Below are 18750 nucleotides of genomic sequence, written 5' to 3' on the forward strand. Positions count from 1 at the left end.
GAGGTTTGCCAGAAACTCATCCCCTAGAGAAGGGAATTCCACCCACTGCAGTTTCTTGCCTAGAGAACTCCATGGAAAGAGGAGCCTTGTGGGCTACAGTCCATAGGTTCACAAAGAGTCGGGTATGATGGAGTGTCTACCACCACCACCACCACCACCGCCATCATACACGGTCATTGGCCCTTGTCCAAGACCAACGGGTCTAACTCCCCTCAGCCCATGGCACCCTTATTCTACTTTGTCTTTGCAGTCGACTTACATGGACACTTCATAGTGCAGTCATAGAATGTCTGTCCTTTTGTGTCTGGCTTGTTTTACTTAGCATAGTGACTTCAAGGTTTACTCACTTTGCAGCACATTTCAGAATTTCTTTAGTTGTTAATAGTATCACGTAGGTTCAATATCATGTAAGATCTGAGAATTACAGATTAAAATCATAACATATCACACCACAACTATTAGGACTGCTAAACTCCAACTATATGATAAAACCAATCACTGGAGGGTGAGCAACAATTAAACCTATCCCTCATTGCTGGTGGAATGCATGTATAGTCACATTCTGAGGCGGTTTGGCAGTTTTCCCCAAAGTTAAATAAGTCTCACCTTGGGATCTGACAATCATTCTTTGAGTATTTAGGTAACTGCTCTGAAAATCTATGTCCAAATTCAAACAAGGATGCAATTTTGCACAGCAGTTCTATTCAAAATGGCTATAGATTTTAAGAAATTGTGATATCCTTCAGTAGATGAATGTGTAGGTAAATTGAGTTACAGCCAAGTCAAGGGGGGAAGAACATGTCACCCTAAGATATGTCTCTGACATAGGGTTATTTTGCTCTATTTAATTTAATAAAATAAAAAAAGAGAAAAGCTGAGTAGAAGCTGCCCTTTTTTATTTTAAGATTTATTAATTTATTTTTGGCCATTCTGGATCTTCATTGCTTCGAGAGGGCTTTCTCTAGTTTTAGTGAGTGGGGGTTACTCTTGTTGCAGAGCGCGGGGTCTAGGTGTGCAGGCTTCAGTAGTTGTGGTGCATGTGTTTAGTAGTTGTGACTCCCAGGATCCAGAGCACTGGCTCAGTAGTTGTGGCAGATGAGTTTAGCTACTCTGAGGCATGTGAGATACTCCTGGGCCAAGAATCAAACCCTATTCCATGCATTAGCAGGCAGATCCTTAACCAGTAGAACACCAGGGGAGTCCGAGGTTGCCCTTTCGTGAGTTACATTTACGTTTAGTAGGGAAGTCTCTGTTTGCAAGGGGATGTCCCTCTTTGCACCTGAAATTGGATAGTTACATCTCAAGGAACTCTTATCAGTGAAGAGGTCCTGATGTAAATATGCAGAGAATCATATGCTTGTTTACTGTGCTTTCCATGATAACCTGCCATAACTGGCCCTCCCCTTTCCCCTAAGGTCTTTCATATGTTTTTTGCTGAAGACAGTATTTAAGGTGATGGCTTGGTCACTGCAGGAAGTGACTCAGTTTTCCTTGGCATTTCCCATGTATGCAAGAGGTATATATGTTATTAAACTTCTGTTTCTCTCCTGATAATTTGGCTTTATTATGGAGAAGGAAGGCTCAACCAAGAATCAAAAGGGAAGAGGAAAATTGTTTTTCTTCCTATACACATGCAAAGGAATAATACTCAAAAGTGGACAGGAGCGAAAAGGCACCCCTTGAAAGACAGCGATAAATGTTACATGCATATGACTAAGTGAAAGAATCCAGTCTGAAGAGGCTGTGCACAGTATGACCTCACTGATGACATTCTTGGAAAGGCAAATCTACACAGATGTTAAAACAGATATTGGGGTGGGGAATTTGAAGTGATCCTTTAGATGGATTCCTGTTAATATAGGAAATAGATGGGGAAACAGTGGAAACAGTGTCAGACTTTATTTTTTTAGGCTCCAAAATCACCGCAGATGGTGACTGCAGCCATGAAATTAAAAGACACTTACTCCTTGGAAGAAAAGTTATGACCAACCTAGATAGCATATTCAAAAGCAGGGACATTACTTTGCCGACTAAGGTCCATCTAGTCAAGGCTATTGTTTTTCCTGTGGTCATGTATGGATGTGAGAGTTGGACTGTGAAGAAGGCTGAGCGCCAAAGAATTGATGCTTTTGAACTGTGGTGTTGGAGAAGACTCTTGAGAATCACTTGGACTGCAAGGAGATCCAACCAGTCCATTCTGAAGGAGATCAACCCTGGGATTTCTTTGGAGGGAATGATGCTGAAGCTGAAACTCCAGTACTTTGGCCACCTCATGCGAAGAGTTGACTCATTGGAAAAGACTCTGATGCTGGGAGGGATTGGGGGCAGGAGGAGAAGGGGACGACCGAGGATGGGATGGCTGGATGGCATCATGGACTCGATGGACATGAGTCTGAGTGAACTCCAGGAGATGGTGATGGACAGGGAGGCCTGGCATGCTGCGATTCATGGGGTCGCAAAGAGTCGGACACGACTGAGCGACTGAACTGAACTGAACTGAAACATATCAATTCCTATAGTCCAAGGGGTCAATCATGATCTATTCAAATTTACTTTTTCAGGCTATAAGAGTGCATAGAATAGAATGCCAAATACGACAGAATCTAACTGTATTAGAAATGCACGGAAAAACTTCACCATAGGGGATGCGGAAAAGATGCTGACCGAAGTGAATTTTAGAAATGAACAGACTCTCTAGACTAAAGGCAAAATGCACTATACATAAACAGTAGGCTTCCCTGGTGGCTCAGAGGTTAAAGCGTCTGCCTCCAATGCAGGAGACCCGGGTTCAATCCCTGGGTCGAGAAGATCCCCTGGAGAAGGAAATGGCAACCCACTCCAGTATTCTTGCCTGGAGAATCCCATGGACTGAGGAGCCTGGTGGGCTGCAGTCCACAGGGTCACAAAGAGTCGGACATGACTGAGTGACTACTTTACTTTACTTTTTGTTTTATGGAGTTCTTTCCAGAGTGTGAAAGTGAAAGTCACTCAGTCCTGTCTGACTCTTTGTAACTCCATGGACTGTATTGTCCATGGAATTCTCCAGGCCAGAATGCTGGAGTTGGTAGCCTTTCCCTTCTCTAGGGGATCTTCCCAACCCAGGGATCGAACCCAGGTCTCCTGTACTGCAGGTGGATTGTTCACCAGCTGAGCCACAAGGGAAGTGTAGTAGCTAACAATTCTGAAACCACTGTTTATATATTCTGGAAAGGTACAATGCACAGATGGTGGGAGCCTGATTCCTCACTGTGGGAGTGGAAGTTATAGATAAGCAAGGGGAGATAAGATGTATAGATAAGCCCTCCACATCCTGGATCTAGGCTTCCTGGGAGGATGGTGTGGGGAGTTGACTACCTGGGGAAATGCACAGATCTCAATACCTGGAATACCATGTAGATGTAGTAGCCTCACAACCCATCATTCCACCCACACTAGCTGGGAATGAGGCAGAAGAGAGATAGGCCCCAGACTGAGAACCTGGAGGCTCTCCTATGTGGACAGATACTACAAGGTGAAGACAATAGCAGGAGGGAAAAGGAGCTGATCCCTGTTCAAATAACAGATAAAAGACTACAGAATCCTCATTCTCAAGGTCCAGGAGATCTTTTCCACTATACATGTGCAGAAGAGCTCCAAAGGGTCAAAGGATGAGAGTGTGCCAACCTACAGTCAGTAAGTGACATCCACTACCCTTAGGCTTCCTTGCTAGAACCTGACTTGGCTAAGAGATGCACACACATGGGAAAGACCCTGATATAAACCAAATGTGGACTCAGAACCAGGCAGAGCAACATGATTGGCCAGAAAACCTGAAAGAAACACTGAATATAGGTGATTTAAGCCACCACAATGGTGAAACCTCTTTCTGAGTGCACAATGTTGTCTATTCACACATAGTGTTTTTCATCCTAATAAGTACTTTACTTGTTTCAATACTTTCTGCTTCTTTGTGGAAATTCATTTCTACAAAGCCACTCAGCCAGGGCCTGTCACTGACCACTGTTCTAGTGGTTAGGATTCGACTCTTTCACTGCCATTGGCTGACTTCTGTCTCTGGCTCAGAACAGAAATCCTAATTCAGGCAATGCTGGCCAAGGCTTCCCAAGATCAGAAACACTCAGACTCTTTTAGATATGTTCGTGTCCCAGCAAATACAGAAGAAAGAGGGTCCTGCTACCCCAAAGCCATTCCAAAATCCAGGCCCTGGGTGGTGGAACCTTGATGAGGGTGTCTGGGCCTCTGATCAGCAGGTGAAAAGAAAGAGGTGGGCCAGTCCTGAAGGCAGAGATTCCCTTAAGTATGTGAGCCACAGTGCCCTGATGGGACTTATTCCTGGGGTGGACATGGGCATAGCTACGTTGGTTCTCTTTTTAACCCAAGCCCCTCTGATGAAGCTAATGAAGGGCTAGGCCCAGAAAACTGGTGGTATCTCAAACTCGGACACAATAGCTTTACAAGGAACAATAGTATATACTTCAGAACCTTCTAAAATGAGGGCAAGAAGAGTGAAAGTCATAGAGCAGAACCTGACAAGCTTTTCCTACAAACTGCACTTTTGCACTCAGCTTTCAGTTTTTTTGTTTGTTTTGGATTTGTTTTGGCCATGCTGCTTGCTGGATATCAGTTTCCCAACCATGGACTGAACTCTGGTCACAACAGAGAAAGAGTCAAATCCTAACCATTATGCTACCAGGCAACTAACTCTCTCATCATTGATTTTAACTGTCCCTCTGGTCACCCTTCAGAAGTGGACCTTTAGTAGCAATGAAACCACCATTTCTCAGAATACATTATGAAAAATGCTGAGCTGGATGAAACACAATCAAGATTGCCAGGAGAAATAACAATAACCTCAGATATGCAGATGACACTACCTTTATGCCAGAAAGCAAAGAAGAACTAAAGAGTTTCTTGATGAAAGTGAAAGAGGAGAGTGAAAAAGTTGGCTTAAAACTCAACATTCAGAAAACTAAGATCATGGCATCCAGTCCCATCACTTCATGGCAAATAGATGAGGAAACAGTGGAAACAGTGACAGACTTTATTTTCGGGGGCTCCAAAATCACTGCAGATGGTGACTACAGCCATGAAATTAAAAGACATCTGCTCCTTGGAAGAAAAACTATGACCAACCTAGCCAGAATATTAAAAAGCAGAGACATTACTTTGCCGACAAAGATCCGTCTAGTCAAAGCTATGGTTTTTCCAGTAGTGATATATGGATATGAGATTTGGATTATAATAAAGCTGAGTGCTGAATAACTGATGCTTTAGAACTGTGGTTCTAAAGAAGACTCTTGAGAGTGCCTTGGATTGCAAGGAGATCTAACCAGTCCATCCTAAAGAAAATCAGTACTGAATATTCATTGCAAGGACTGATGCTAAAGCTAAAACTCCAATACTTGGCCACCTGATGTGAAGAACTGACTCATTTAAAAAGACCCTGATGCTGGGAAAGGTTGAAGGTGGGAGGAGAACGGGACAACAGCGGATGAGATGGCTGGATGGCATCACCGACTCGAAGGACATGAGTTTGAGTAAACTCCAGGAGTTGGTGATGGACAGGGAGGCCTGGCATGCTGCGATTCATGGGGTCGCAAAGAGTCAGACATGACTGAGCGACTGAACTGCACTGAACTAAACTGTTTATAACAGTTTTACTTAGAATAGCCAAAACTTGGTGGGAAAAGAAGCAGTTGTTCAACAGATGAACAAAATATGTCTGAACAATGCAGAAGTAGCTTAATAAAGGAATGAAATGCAGATACATTAAAAAATTTTGAATATCAAAACATTATGCTTAGAGATCAAAGATGACACAAACAGATGGAGAGACACACCATGTTCTTGGATTAAATGAATCAACATTGTGAAAATGACTCTACTACCCAAAGCGATCTAGAGAGTCAATGCAATCCCTGTTAAGTTACCAAATGGCATTTTTCACAGAATTAGAACAAAAAATTTTACAATTTGTATGGAAACACAAAAGAACCCAAATAGCCAAAGTCATCTTAAAATTAGAAATGAATCTGGAACAATTAGCCTCCCTCACTGCAGACTATACCACAAAGCTACAATAATCAAGACAGTATGGCAGTGGCAGAAGAACAGAAATAAAGACCAATGGAGGCTGAAACACAGAAAACTTTGATGTCTTCCAAAGAAGACATACAGATGGCCAAAAACCCATGAAAAGATGCTCAACATCACTCACTATTCTGTCAGTACTAGAGAAATGCAAATCAAAACTACAAATGTGGTATTACGTCACACCAATCACAATTGGCATCATCAAAAAAATCTACAAACAATGCAGGAGAGGATATAGAGAAAAGGGAACCCTCTTCTGCTCTTGCTGGGAATGTACATTGATATAGCCACTATGGAGGGCAGTATGGAGGTTCCTTAAAAATCTGGAAATAGACCTTATGACACAGCAATCCCATTACATGGCAATACCCTGAGAAAACCATAATTGGAGAAGACGCATGCAACCTACTGTTTATGGGGTCACAAGGATTCAGACAAGACTGAGCAACTAAGCACAGAATATGTATATATAGAGAGAAAGAATCTAGAAAAATCATACTGATGAATCTATTTACAGAGCAGAAATAGAGGTAAGACATAAAAAATGAATCATGGACACAGCAGGGGAGGGAAAGAAGGGGACAAATTGAGAGAGTAGCATAGACGTATATACACTACCCATGTGTAAAATGCTAGCTAGTGGGAAGCTGCTGAGCAGCACAGGGAGCTCAGCTTGGTGCTCTAGGATGACCTAAAGAGGAATGAGGGGTGGAGGGAGGATCAACAGGGAGGGTGTATATGTGCACATACAAATGATTCACTCATTTAACAGCAGAGACTAATGCAGCATTATAAAATAACTATAACCCAACTAGAAATAAGGAAAAAGAAAGAACAAATAAAAATATGAATATCCAGGACTCCCCTGGTGGTCCAGTGGTGAAGACTCCATACTCCCAATACAGGGATCAGATCCCTGTACTGGTTAGGGAACTAGATCCCACATGCCACAACTGAGACCCAGAGCAACCAAATAAAAAAAACTAAATTAAAAAATACAAACATCATGGACAGCATAAATAAACAAAATGTTATCTATATATTTCTAATGAACTTTATAAAGAATGGGTACATTTCCTTTTAAGGAAATGACTTGAACATTAACAGAAATAAATTAAGGAAATTTAAAAACAAACAGAAAGCAACTGAAAACTTACTATGCCAAACAATAGGTGTCAGACACAAAGGAAAATACATGATCCAAACTGTATGAAATCCTATAAAAGTAGATCTAATCTCTGGAGATCAGAAGATTATTGGCTGCCTGGGGTTGATTGAAGTGGTTGGGAAAAGGACAAGAGAATATTTGGGGTGATGGATACATTCTGTATCTATTACATATATAGGTAACCCTCATCAAACACAGGTGTGAACTGCACAGGTCCTCCTACACCTGGATTTTTTTTTTTGATAAATACGTACTAAGACATGACCCATGGTTTTTGAATCCACAGATGTGAAACTGAGGCTACAGAGGGCTGACTGTAAAGTATACACATAATTTTTGACTACATGGAGGGTCTTAATACTTTTTTGCTTTCAAATAACTAAATTTTCTAAAGGGAATGGTGCTCAGAGATATAAATTGTTACTTTCATCTCCACCTGCTTACCTCCCATCTTCATGTTGATATCTAAGAGATGCCTCAAGCTTGAGCAAGTCCACAGACATGATTTGTCACTTCCCGTCTGTTCCTCCAGGGGCCTCCCCCATAGTTGTCACTGCTTCTTGTTTCTCAGGCCCAAACAACGGTGTCATTCTTGGCTACTTCCTTTCCATCAACTCCAGATATGAAGATATGAATTGAAGAAAAATAAAGTTGATTCTGTCTTTCAAATGAATCTAGTCTTACCCATATATGAGCACTTGCTTTATTACACTACTAGTATCAGTCAGCAGTGAAGTGGATTTTAAGTCAATGGTGCTTTATTAACTGCCCATGTGCTGCTGCTGCTGCTGCTAAGTTGCTTCAGTCGTGTCCGACTCTGTGCGGCCCCATAGACGGCAGCCCACCAGGCTCCCCCGTCCCTGGGATCTTCCAGGCAAGAATACTGGAGTGGGTTGCCATTTCCTCTCCAATGCATGAAAGTGAAAAGTGAAAGTGAAGTCGCTCAGTCGTGTCTGACTCCTAGCGACCCCATGGACTGCAGCCTATCAGGCTCCTCCGTCCATGGGATTTTTCAGGCAAGAGTACTGGAGTGATTTGCCATTGCCTTCTCCAAACTGCCCATGTAGATGGAATAAAATCAGTCCAACAAAAGTCAGTTCCAAGTGAATAGTAGATCTAAATGGGAAGGTAGGAAAACCTGGAAGAAGACATAGGGGAATATCTTCATGATATCAGGTAGGCAAAAATCCAAAGACAGGAAATCGTGTCTACTTTGTTCATGCTGCATCTCCAGTGTGATGCCCAGTATTAACAGAAGGAACATAAAGGAAACTTCAACGTCTTCTGGAGAAATCTACACACATGCAAGTACTTGAGTCATTGTAAAGATATACAGTGTTCTTAATGATCAGATGGAATGTCAGAAATGTCACTTCTTATTAGTCTAACATCTAATGCAATCCTAATTAAATAACATTCTGACTGATTTTCAGGATAAACTGAGTCTAAGCTTCATACAGAAAAACTGAGCAAGAATACCTCAGGAAACCTCTGAGGGAAAAAAAAATCAGGTCAAGTGATGAGATGTGATAAGGCTTACCAGGGGATGAGACAGATTTTAAAGCCATGATTATTATCATTTTGTTGAAGAATCCAGGCCACTGTGTAGTACAAGGCGCATTACTGGCTCATGAAGCCACCACTAAATATACTGCCAATTATTACGGTTCTGACTTGTTAGGTGCCTCCCAATTCAGATATCTCAGAAGTGTGAAGACATGTGTGGCTTGGACTGGCCTTGATGCATGGATTCTCAGAGAGATGAAGAGAACAATGAAAAAGCCAGATACAGACTCCCAAACATGCATAATTTTAGTAGATGATTAACATAATATTTCAGATAGTTGGGAAAAGGGAGATCTTTTCTTGACAGATAGTGAGAAAACCAGGTAGTCATCTAGGAAAAGATATTCTTGTCTCAAACTTTATACACAGACACACACACCCTACAGCTGCCTCAAAGGTGTCCAACCAAAAGCCAAGAGACAAACAGTTGTGTAGAAGCCAAGGGATAACAATTATTCCATCCTCAGAATAGGAAGGCCTTTCCAAATATGTGAAGAGTCTACAAGCCACACAAACTGATAATCTGACTGCATAAAAACAAAGCCCAGTGGTGAGGCCAACCCTGTCCAAGAACCAGAGTGAAAATCCAAAAGGTAAGATTGGAGGTAGCCTAGCCCCTAGCCCCAACCCATCCTGTTTTCAGAGTCCTCATTCTCCCCAGAACCCCACCTACATGGCTGGTGTTGTTCCAATTTATATGGGATCTCAGTCAGTTCCTCTAAGAAGAGGGTCATTTTATATACAAAGCAGGTTGAATGGTGTCCTGGAAAGATCTGTGCCCCAGAAACTGTGAAGGGATCTTGTCTGAGAAAAGGATCTTTGATATCAACAGACTTGCTCCATAAAGGGCTGCTACAAACTATAGATCTGTTTAAAAAGATTTTTTTTCAAGGGAATGATGTGTGAAGGGGAATAAATCAAGACTCAATAAACCAAGACATGCCTGCGCTTAGTGCAGCCTAGGAGGATGCCTCGGTGCCCCCTACCCACTGACCTCACAGAACAGGGTCATCCAGCATTGCAACATCGAAATCTCTTGGAGCTGGCCTGTGCTTTACCTCCACTGATGTCCTACAAGCTCTTCTGCTTTTAAGGGGTTCTTAAAGTAATGGCTCTATTGAGATAAATTTCATATTAACATGCAATTCATCCATTTAGAGCTTACAATTCAGTGGCTTTTATTATATTCAAAAATAGCCATTCAGCTCAGTTCAGTTTAGTTGCTCAATCATGTCCGACTCTTTGCGACCCCATGAATTGCAGCATGCCAGGCCTTCCTGTCCGTCACCATCTCCTGGAGCTCACTCAAACTCACGCCCATCGAGTCAGTGATACCATCCAGCCATCTCATCCTCTGTCATCCCCTTTACCTCCTGTCCCCAATCCCTCCCAGCATCAGTCTTTTCCAATGAGTCAACTCTTCACATGAGGTGGCCGAAGTACTGGAGTTTCAGCTTTAGCATCATTCCTTCCACAGAAGACCCAGGGTTGATATCCTTTAGAATGGACTGGTTGGATCTCCTTGCAGTCCAAGGGACTCTCAAGAGTCTTCTCCAACACCACAGTTCAAAAGCATCAATTCTTCGGCGCTCAGCTTTCTTCACAGTCCAACTCTCACATCCATACATGGCCACTGGAAAAACCATAGCCTTGATTAGACGGACCTTTGTTGGCAAAGCAATGTCTCTACACTATGTAATTTCAGAAACTTTCATCACCTCAAGATGAAAACCAGGGACTTCCCTGGTGGCCCAGTGGTTGAGAGTTCACCTTGCAATTCAGGGGACTCAGGAACTGGAATCCCACATGCCATGAAGTAACTGGGTCTATGCCCCACAACTACTGAGGCCTGCACACTCTGGAGTCCATACAACAAAACTGGAGAGTGTGTGCACCACAGCAAGTGGTCTGGCAAAATGCAGTGAAGATCTAACATGTAGCAACTAAGACTTGATGAAACCAAATACTTAAAATTAAAAAAAGAAATATCATACTTAAGAGTGTTTAAAATTTAAATATTTTTATAGAAAGATTTTTAAATTCTAAGGTGCTCTACAATTTTCAAAAGGTTCACACATGATTTTACCTAATCTCCTATATTCCCATAATCATGTTTTTTCTCCCTCATCCCTATATTGTTCTCCCCACCACTATATTTTATAGATATATAAAATCATGAACTGTGAAAAATACGTGCAAAAAAAACACAAATTGATGGAGTGTGCCATCCTAACAGGGCAGGGTGATCCTTGACTTCCCTAGTGATTAGTGAGGCTGAATATCTTTAACTTGCTGGACATTTGTGTGTCTTTGGAGAAATGTCTATTTAACTTCTTTGCACATGTTCTAAACAGGTTATGTCCGGTTTTAGGAGTTCTCAATGTTAAAGGTATAAATCCCTTATTAGATGTGATTTTATCACACTAGACTTAATGTTGGGGTTGCTCAGCATGGTCAGTGGTCACTATGGACTCAGCCCCTCCTCTGTCCTCACATTCCCTGTCCTCAAAGAAACATGCATGGTTCACTACAGAGAACCCTCTGAGGGCACTTCTGTATACTAGAAACTGGCAAAGGCCAAATGCGAGGAGAAGACACAGAAAAGGAAACCTGCCTCTGGGGTGTGCCACAAATTGCCAAAGCTCTGAAGTCCTTGATACTTGGGATTTTGAAAACTGCTTCTTAATATGTAAATGGAAAGAGGAGGCCCATTGGGGCTATTTTGCCTCCATTCAGAAAGTAAGTTGGATCCCTGCCTCACAAAACACCACCAAAGCATTTAGACACATACTAAGAACCAACACTTGAAAGGAAAACTTGACAAATTTCACCACAATTTTTGATGAGTGAATATCTTTTAAGAAGAGAGGCGAAAAGCAAAGGAGAAAAGGAAAGATATAAGCATCTGAATGCAGAGTTCCAAAGAATAGCAAGAAGAGATGAGAAAGCCTTCTTCAGCGATCAATGCAAAGAAATAGAGGAAAACAATAGAATGGGAAAGACTAGAGATCTCTTCAAGAAAATTAGAGATACCAAGGGAACATTTCATGCAAAGATGGGCTCGATAAAGGACAGAAATGGTATGGACCTAACAGAAGCAGAAGATATTAAGAAGAGGTGGCAAGAATACACGGAAGAACTGTACAAAAAAAAGATCTTCATGACCCAGATAATCATGATGATGTGATCACTCATCTGGACCCAGACATCTTGGAATGTGAAGTCAAGTGGGCCTTAGAAAGCATCACTATGAACAAAGCTAGCGGAGGTGATGAAATTCCAGTGGAGCTGTTTCAAATCCTGAAAGATGATGCTGTTTTCACACTCAATTGAGTATTGCACTCAATATGCCAGCAAGTTTGGAAAACTCAGCAGTGGCCACAGGACTGGAAAAGGTCAGTTTTCATTCCAATTCCACAGAAAGGCAATAGCAAAGAATGCTCAAACTACCGCACCATTGCACTCATCTCACATGCTAGTAAAGTAATACTTAAAATTCTCCAAGCCAGGCTTCAGCAATATGTGAACTGTGAACTTCCTGATGTTTAAGCTGGTTTTAGAAAAGGCAGAGGAACCAGAAATCAAATTGCCAACATCCGCTGGATCATGGAAAAAGCAAGAGAGTTCCAGAAAAACATCTATTTCTGCTTTATTGACTATGCCAGAGCCTCTGACTGTGTGGATCACAATAAACTGTGGAAAATTCTGAGAGAGATGGGAATACCAGACCACCTGACCTCCCTCTTGAGAAACCTGTATGCAGGTCAGGAAGCAACAGTTAGAACTGGACATGGAACAACAGACTGGTTCCAAATAGGAAAAGGAATATGTCAAGGCTGTATATTGTCACCCTGCTTATTTAACTTCTCTGCGAGTACATCATGAGAAACGCTGGACTGGAAGAAACACAAGCTGGAATCAAGATTGCCGGGAGAAATATCAATAACCTCAGATATGCAGATGACACCACCCTTATGGCAGAAAGTGAAGAGGAACTAAAAAGCCTCTTGTTGAAAGTGAAAGAGGAGACTGAAAAAGTTGGCTTAAAGCTCAACATTCAGAAAATGAAGATCATGGCATCTGGTCCCATCACTTCATGGGAAATAGATGGGGAAACAGTGGAAACAGTGTCAGACTTTATTTTTCTGGGCTCCCAAATCACTGCAGATGGTGACTGCAGCCATGAAATTAAAAGACGCTTACTCCTTGGAAGAAAAGTTATGACCAACCTAAATAGCATATTCAAAAGCAGAGACATTGCCGACTAAGGTCCGTCTAGTCAGGGCTATGGTTTTTTCTGTGGTCATGTTTGGATGTTAGAGTTGGACTGTGAAGAAGGCTGAGCGCTGAAGAATTGCTGCTTTTGAACTGTGGTGTTGGAGAACACTCTTGAAGGTCCCTTGGACTGCAAGGAGATCCAACCAGGGCATTCTGAAGGAGATCAGCCCTGGGATTTCTTTGGAAGGAATGATGCTAAAACTGAAGCTCCAGTACTTTGGCCACCTCATGCGAAGAGTTGACTCATTGGAAAAGACTCTGATGCTGGGAGAGATTGAGGGCAGGAGGAAAAGGGGACGACTCAGGATGAGATGGCTGGATGGCAACACGGACTGAGTGACTGAACTGAACTGAACTGAAGGTATTAAGGATTTTTAAAGATTTGTTATTTTACGGTGTACAGCAAAGTGATTCAGGGATTCAGTGTCTCAGGTGCTTCCTTGAACAAAATTCCTCCATTTGAGGGGCCCCTGGGCCATGTCCTCTACTCTGAACAGGCAATAATCCTGAAAACACAGAGCAGCATGTGGTGGTGCTCATGGGTCTTTTTTGACTGAATCAATTATTCTAACATGGCACACAAAAGAAGCCTAGATGCTAGGAGGGGAATCCCCAAATCTGTCTTCAAACAGGAGGCCTTGCTCCCTTGAATATGGGTGCGTGAAACTGCGCTTGGGAAGGGAAGAGGTGTGTTATGAATATTTTGTCTGCAGAGGACAAAGCAGTGTGTAGAGAGGATGCGCAAGGCCGTCCCAGGACACTGAGCACATGGACACAATGACTGGATTCTCAGCCTCGCTCTTGGGGCATCGCACTGTCTCACCCCTGACCTAAGGTGAGGTGCTCACAGGTGTCCTGGAGAGTATGGTCATACAATCTGGATTGGCCCAGTCAGTGTGTTCCATCCTCCTTGGCCACCGTGATTGGCTCAGGACTGGGGCGGTGACCAATCGGGGCCCAGGGCCGGTACTCACGTTGGAATTAAGGGGAAGAGCAGCTCTCATTCTGCTAGAAGCAGCGGGGCCGGTGAGGTCGGTCTACAGCAGTGGGAGGTGCGTGAGGTCGGCCTGGGGCGGTTGGTGACCTTCCTCCTCCCGTCAGGGCAGAGCCGCCGGCCTGAGGATGGGGGTGCTGCTTGAGCCCAGGGGTTGAGAGCGCTGGTTCCTGCTGTGGTCCCGGAGCTCCACCTGAGACCTGAGGGAGGGGGTCTGCCTGTGAATCCTCCTGCTTATCTGTGAGCTTGTTTGAACCACGTTGGGTTTTCTGTCTAGCGGGCTAAGTGGAGACCCTGGAAATGCTAGTGTGTGGGTTTTGGTTGGCTTCAGGGAAGAAATGCCAGATGACACTGGGAGACTCCAGTCTAATCTGGATTCAGGTGATATCTCTTGAAAGTGAAGTGAAAAGTCCCTCAGTCATGTCCGACTCTTTGTGACCCCATAGACTATATGATCCATGGAATTCTGTAGGCAAGAATACTGGAGTTGGTAGCCTTTCCCTTCTCCAGGGGATCTGCCAACCGAGGGATCAAACCCAGGTCTCCCGCATTGCAGGCAGATTCTTTACTGGCTGAGCCTCAAAGGAGGCCCAAGAATATTGGACTGGGTCGCCTGTCCCTTCTGCAGCCAATCAGGATTCCTGACCCAGCAATCAAACCGGGGTCTCCTGCAATGCAGGAGGATTCTTCACCTGCTGAGGTATCAGGGAAGCCCAACATCTCTTAAGACCAGCTACTAATTGTAGGATTACTCTAGTCTTCACAGGATTAAGGTAGCAACCTGCTAAGGTTGTCCGTATTCTAGAGGACAAAACTGGGGCTCTAAGAAGGGGGTAACTCAGCTATAGCAAGGAAGTGTGTACCCAGACAAACCCCCCAGATCCTGCTGTTAGAACTCAGGGAGGCCACATGGTGGGGGGAGGGCTTGTCTGCGTGACAGGGGCTAAGGCACCCAGCCCATACTGGGTGCTGTGGGGATCTGACTTGGTAACTGCCGTCCGGCGGCTCTGAGACTCACAAAAGCAGTTTGCACTGAAGAGAGAAAGGGCATCTCCCTTCATCCACCCAACTACACCCTCCGGGTACTCCCACACCCTGTTTCCTTTCTCTTGCTTTGTGAGGAAATTAAGAGTCATGCTCATGCGACTGACCACATTGGCCATCCACTGTTCGTAGGCTACCAACTGCAGCTGCTACAGCAGAGGCCAAGAGCCTTTGCCCCTGAGTACCTCTCTTTCCTTTGCACCATCGGGGCCCTCCTCCACACTTGCATACCAGAGGCCTTTTCTGAGACATGCAGGGACCCTCCCTCAGTTTGCAACAAGTTGTATCCACCGCTGTCCTTTCAATACCTCCCTTGAAACTCAGCTCATGAGCTCCTTTGCCTGCATTGCGGCCCACCTGGCTGCCAGGGGAGGGACAGAGCTGACTGTGAATCCAAAGCTCAGATCTGACAGCTGGGAATTTGTGTATAAAGGACCAGATTATTCTCGCTGTAAAGGCTGTAGTAGGCTCCAGGGGTCCAGAACTAGGGCTTGGGCCAAAGTGACTCCACAGGCAAACGTTTTGATGCCTGGGGAGGCTTCTGGCTATAGTGGGCCTGGGGCAAGTTTCTTGAGGTTCTGAAGGAAGGCCCACTGTGTGCAGGTTCATGGTGCATAGAGAAGAGAAGGTGGAGTCTACCTTGGAGGTGGTCACAGCTCATGGATGAGTCAGACAGGCAGGCAGGTCCCAAAAGCACCTGAGCTGCTTTCATGAGGGAGTGGTGTGGGGGCAGAGGAAGAGAACCAGGTCTGCTCCCTCGTGTGGTGCCCGGGGCAGGTTGTCACCCGACTAAACACTTACCATGGTGATGACCATCGCTGCGGTCTGCAAAGGGTTTACACTGGCGTGTGTCTTCATCTGAGCAGTCAGGCCGTCTCTAAACTACACTGGCCATGGGCATGGCCTGTCCTTGGACTTTCACATGTTTCTTCTCTTCCTTCCTGAACATTCATTTCCAAGAGGGTTTTTGGGCTGTGGGATGTTGGGTTTTCTCTAGCTTTGTCCAATGAGGATTGCTTTTTGGTCATTGGTGTGGTTCATTTTTCCAGCTCTCTTTCTTGGCTTATTCTGTGAATTTGTTTGTGCTAGAGGAAGAGCTCAGCATCTTCCTTCTGGCTGAGATGTCACACTTACAACAGCAATGCCTACCAGGAGATTCTGACCACATTTGCCGACAGGGCTTCGTTTTGCAGATGACATCTTGAAAGTACCTATACTGTCCTTTTGGATACCCAAAGGCTACCACAAAAGAAATAAAAACAAGAATTCTCAAGTTTAGTTTTACAATATGTGGAGAGTCAGAAAAATCCCCTGGAGAAGGGAAAAGCTACCCACTCCATTATTCTGGCCTAGATAATCCATGGACTGTAAACTCCATGGGGTTGCAGAGTCTAACAAGACTAAGTGACTATAACTTTCACTTTCAGTCAGAAAAAATCCAGTTTTCTATCATTGCAGTGATTGGCATTGATTGTGGACACCCAAAGAATGGGGAGAAATGGAGAAAGAAGACTAAATGTTGTCAGGTGGGGGAGGGAGGAACGGGGAGTGCTTGACATGGATCCAGGCTTTGCTGGGAAGTGGGGGCGGGGGGAATAGAATGAGAGGGTCTGAATGTAGACAGTGGTGATGGTTACACAGTGTTGTGAAGGCCTTAGTATTCCCAAATTGCATCAATTAAGGTAAAATTTATTAACAAAAACTTAACAGAAAAAAATACATAAAGCCATAAAAAAATTAAAAAATCATAAGAAAGCTATTCACAAACCAGATTAAAATAAGCTCAGGAGAAGGGAACTCAATCTCCCCTGGGTGGGGAGCGAGTTGATGGCGTCCACAGGAAATAGACAGGGATGGAGGCTGAAGAGCCAACCATGCTCCTGGACGAGGTGTTTCCAGAAAGGGATCTGGGTCTCTGTCCAGAGCGAGGGCCCGTTCTCCCTGCGGGGGTGGGTCAGTCATCGTGGGCATCTGGGTTTTGGGCAGGAGCCAGGGCAGGCTCTCCCTGCAGAGATGGTAACTCATCCCCTGACTCGGGTTCTCCTGCCAAAGCCCACGCTGGTGCAGGTGCAGGTGCAGTGGAGGTTCTCGCTGAGGGGGTGGGACATCGGTGCCTGGGGCTGGGGGTCCTGCGGGCACAGAGATCCGATCTTCTTAGGATGCTGGCCAGTACCCAGCTGGCCCGGTGTCTTTCGGAGGGGAAATCTCAGGTCTCGATCTCCCCTCAGTGGATCCCTGGGTCCTGCACCTGGAGCAAGCACCTCTATAGGGACAGATCTTGGAAGTGGAGCCTGGTTGAATTTGAAGGTCACAGCTAGAGCTGGGAGAAAAGAAAATTTTGCCCACAGGCAAGCCTTGCCATGTGCCTAACTGGGCACTAAAGCTTCCTAGAGATTCCCAAAAAATACCCAGCATAGAAGTCTTCTCTGCAGTCTATAAGATGGGTGGTGTGAGGCCAGCCTTTGCTCCAGGCCCAGCCCCAGCTCTGGGGGACTCCTCCCTGTGTGGCTCAGCATCCCCTCCCCACACACTCACAGGCACAGCCCCAGCCTCCTCACCTCTGTGCTCTGCCGTGCTGGGCTCCAGGTCCTCCTGCTGCCTCAGAGGCAGGGGTTCTTGGAGCTCTGGGTTGGAGCCGGATGTGCTGAGCTCCATGGCAGCCTGGGACTGGGCCCCGGGGTGTGTCCTGGGTGGTGTCTGGGCCACAGGCCTTCCCTGCTTCCTCTTCATTCCCAGTTGGGCTGACCCCTCCATGGGCATGCTCACCTGGAGTCTGCACTGGGTCTCAAGGGCACGGGGGTGGTGGTCCAACCCCTCCCTCGGGGAGGTGGACGGGGTGTCCCCTTCATCAGCCACATCCATTGGGAAGCTCTGCAATGATAGTGGCGGTCAGCCAGCCCTGCTTGGAGTTTTCCAAGCTGGGCCTGGCCAGTATGGCTGCTGCTTCTGCCCGCTCGAACTTCTGCTTCCAGCAGAGACATGTGTCTGCTCAGATACCCACCTGGGAGGAAGGAGACCCACCTGAGGGCATGAGGTCAGCCTGGGCAGCTGGTGCTGCCTGGACTCTCCCCATCCCACCCAGCCAGCTCTCCCCTGGGGTGTGGACACAGCCTGCCCACTGGCTTCTGACTCACATTTGCCTGGGCTTGCTTGAGGCAGACATACCCCGAGAAGCCCCTATCCATGCACACAGGGAAAGGACTCAGGGTTACCTGGGTGGGATGGGAGAGGGGACCTGGCCTGGCCTGGGACTCCTGTGCTACCTTCCTGTTCCTTTAGGCAAAGGGCCAGAGGCCTCTCGGGGGGACCCTGAGCCAGCGTTGACCGCGTTCCCACACACTCTGCCTATGAGCTCTCCCGAGGCCCCGGCCTCTGGGCAGGGGCAAACAGCAGAACATCTGGGCAGCAAGCGATCTGGCTGGGGGCTCCTCTCCACTGTAGAGGCCTGGATACCCAGGTTCCGGGTTCTGTTGGGTTCTGTTGCTGGGAAGTGACATCATTTCCTGGGTTCTTGCTGAGGTCCCTTACACAAAGCTCCCCAAGGGAACCTCTGGGTTTCTGACTGTTCACCCACCCTCTTAGGCCATGTGCAGGCACAGTGACACCC

The 18750-nt window shown here is 45.4% G+C and overlaps 1 protein-coding gene across 2 annotated transcripts; it reads right to left on the reverse strand.

The window, feature by feature from the left end:
- Window positions 1–9988: 9988 nt before the first annotated feature.
- LOC138421112 (ubinuclein-2-like) lies at window positions 9989–18085 on the reverse strand. 2 transcript variants are annotated; one of them, XR_011249413.1, is made up of 3 exons: window positions 17702–18014; window positions 14080–14299; window positions 9989–10460 (listed from the first exon to the last, which is right to left on the reverse strand). XR_011249413.1 is itself a non-coding variant. In XM_069554939.1 (2 exons), the coding sequence occupies exons 1-2, from the start codon at window positions 18003–18005 to the stop codon at window positions 16881–16883; spliced, it is 696 nt and encodes a 231-aa protein (XP_069411040.1). In that variant the 5' UTR covers window positions 18006–18085; the 3' UTR covers window positions 16812–16880. The 2 variants fall into 2 exon arrangements, 1 of the variants encoding a protein (XP_069411040.1); XM_069554939.1 differs by lacking the exons at window positions 9989–10460; window positions 14080–14299 and adding an exon at window positions 16812–17272 and having other exon boundaries at window positions 17702–18085.
- Window positions 18086–18750: the final 665 nt, after the last annotated feature.

The sequence above is a fragment of the Ovis canadensis genome, chromosome 15, assembly GCF_042477335.2.
Source record: "Ovis canadensis isolate MfBH-ARS-UI-01 breed Bighorn chromosome 15, ARS-UI_OviCan_v2, whole genome shotgun sequence".
NCBI classification, from domain to species: Eukaryota; Metazoa; Chordata; class Mammalia; order Artiodactyla; family Bovidae; genus Ovis; species Ovis canadensis.

Bases quoted from the DNA above. Each gene is read 5' to 3' on its own strand.
- LOC138421112 (XM_069554939.1), bottom strand. From the start codon at position 18,005: ATGGATGTGGCTGATGAAGGGGACACCCCGTCCACCTCCCCGAGGGAG. The intron at 17,273-17,701 runs GTGAGGAGGCTG...CTGTGCCCGCAG, and splicing joins CAGCACGGCAGAGCACAGAG to GACCCCCAGCCCCAGGCACC.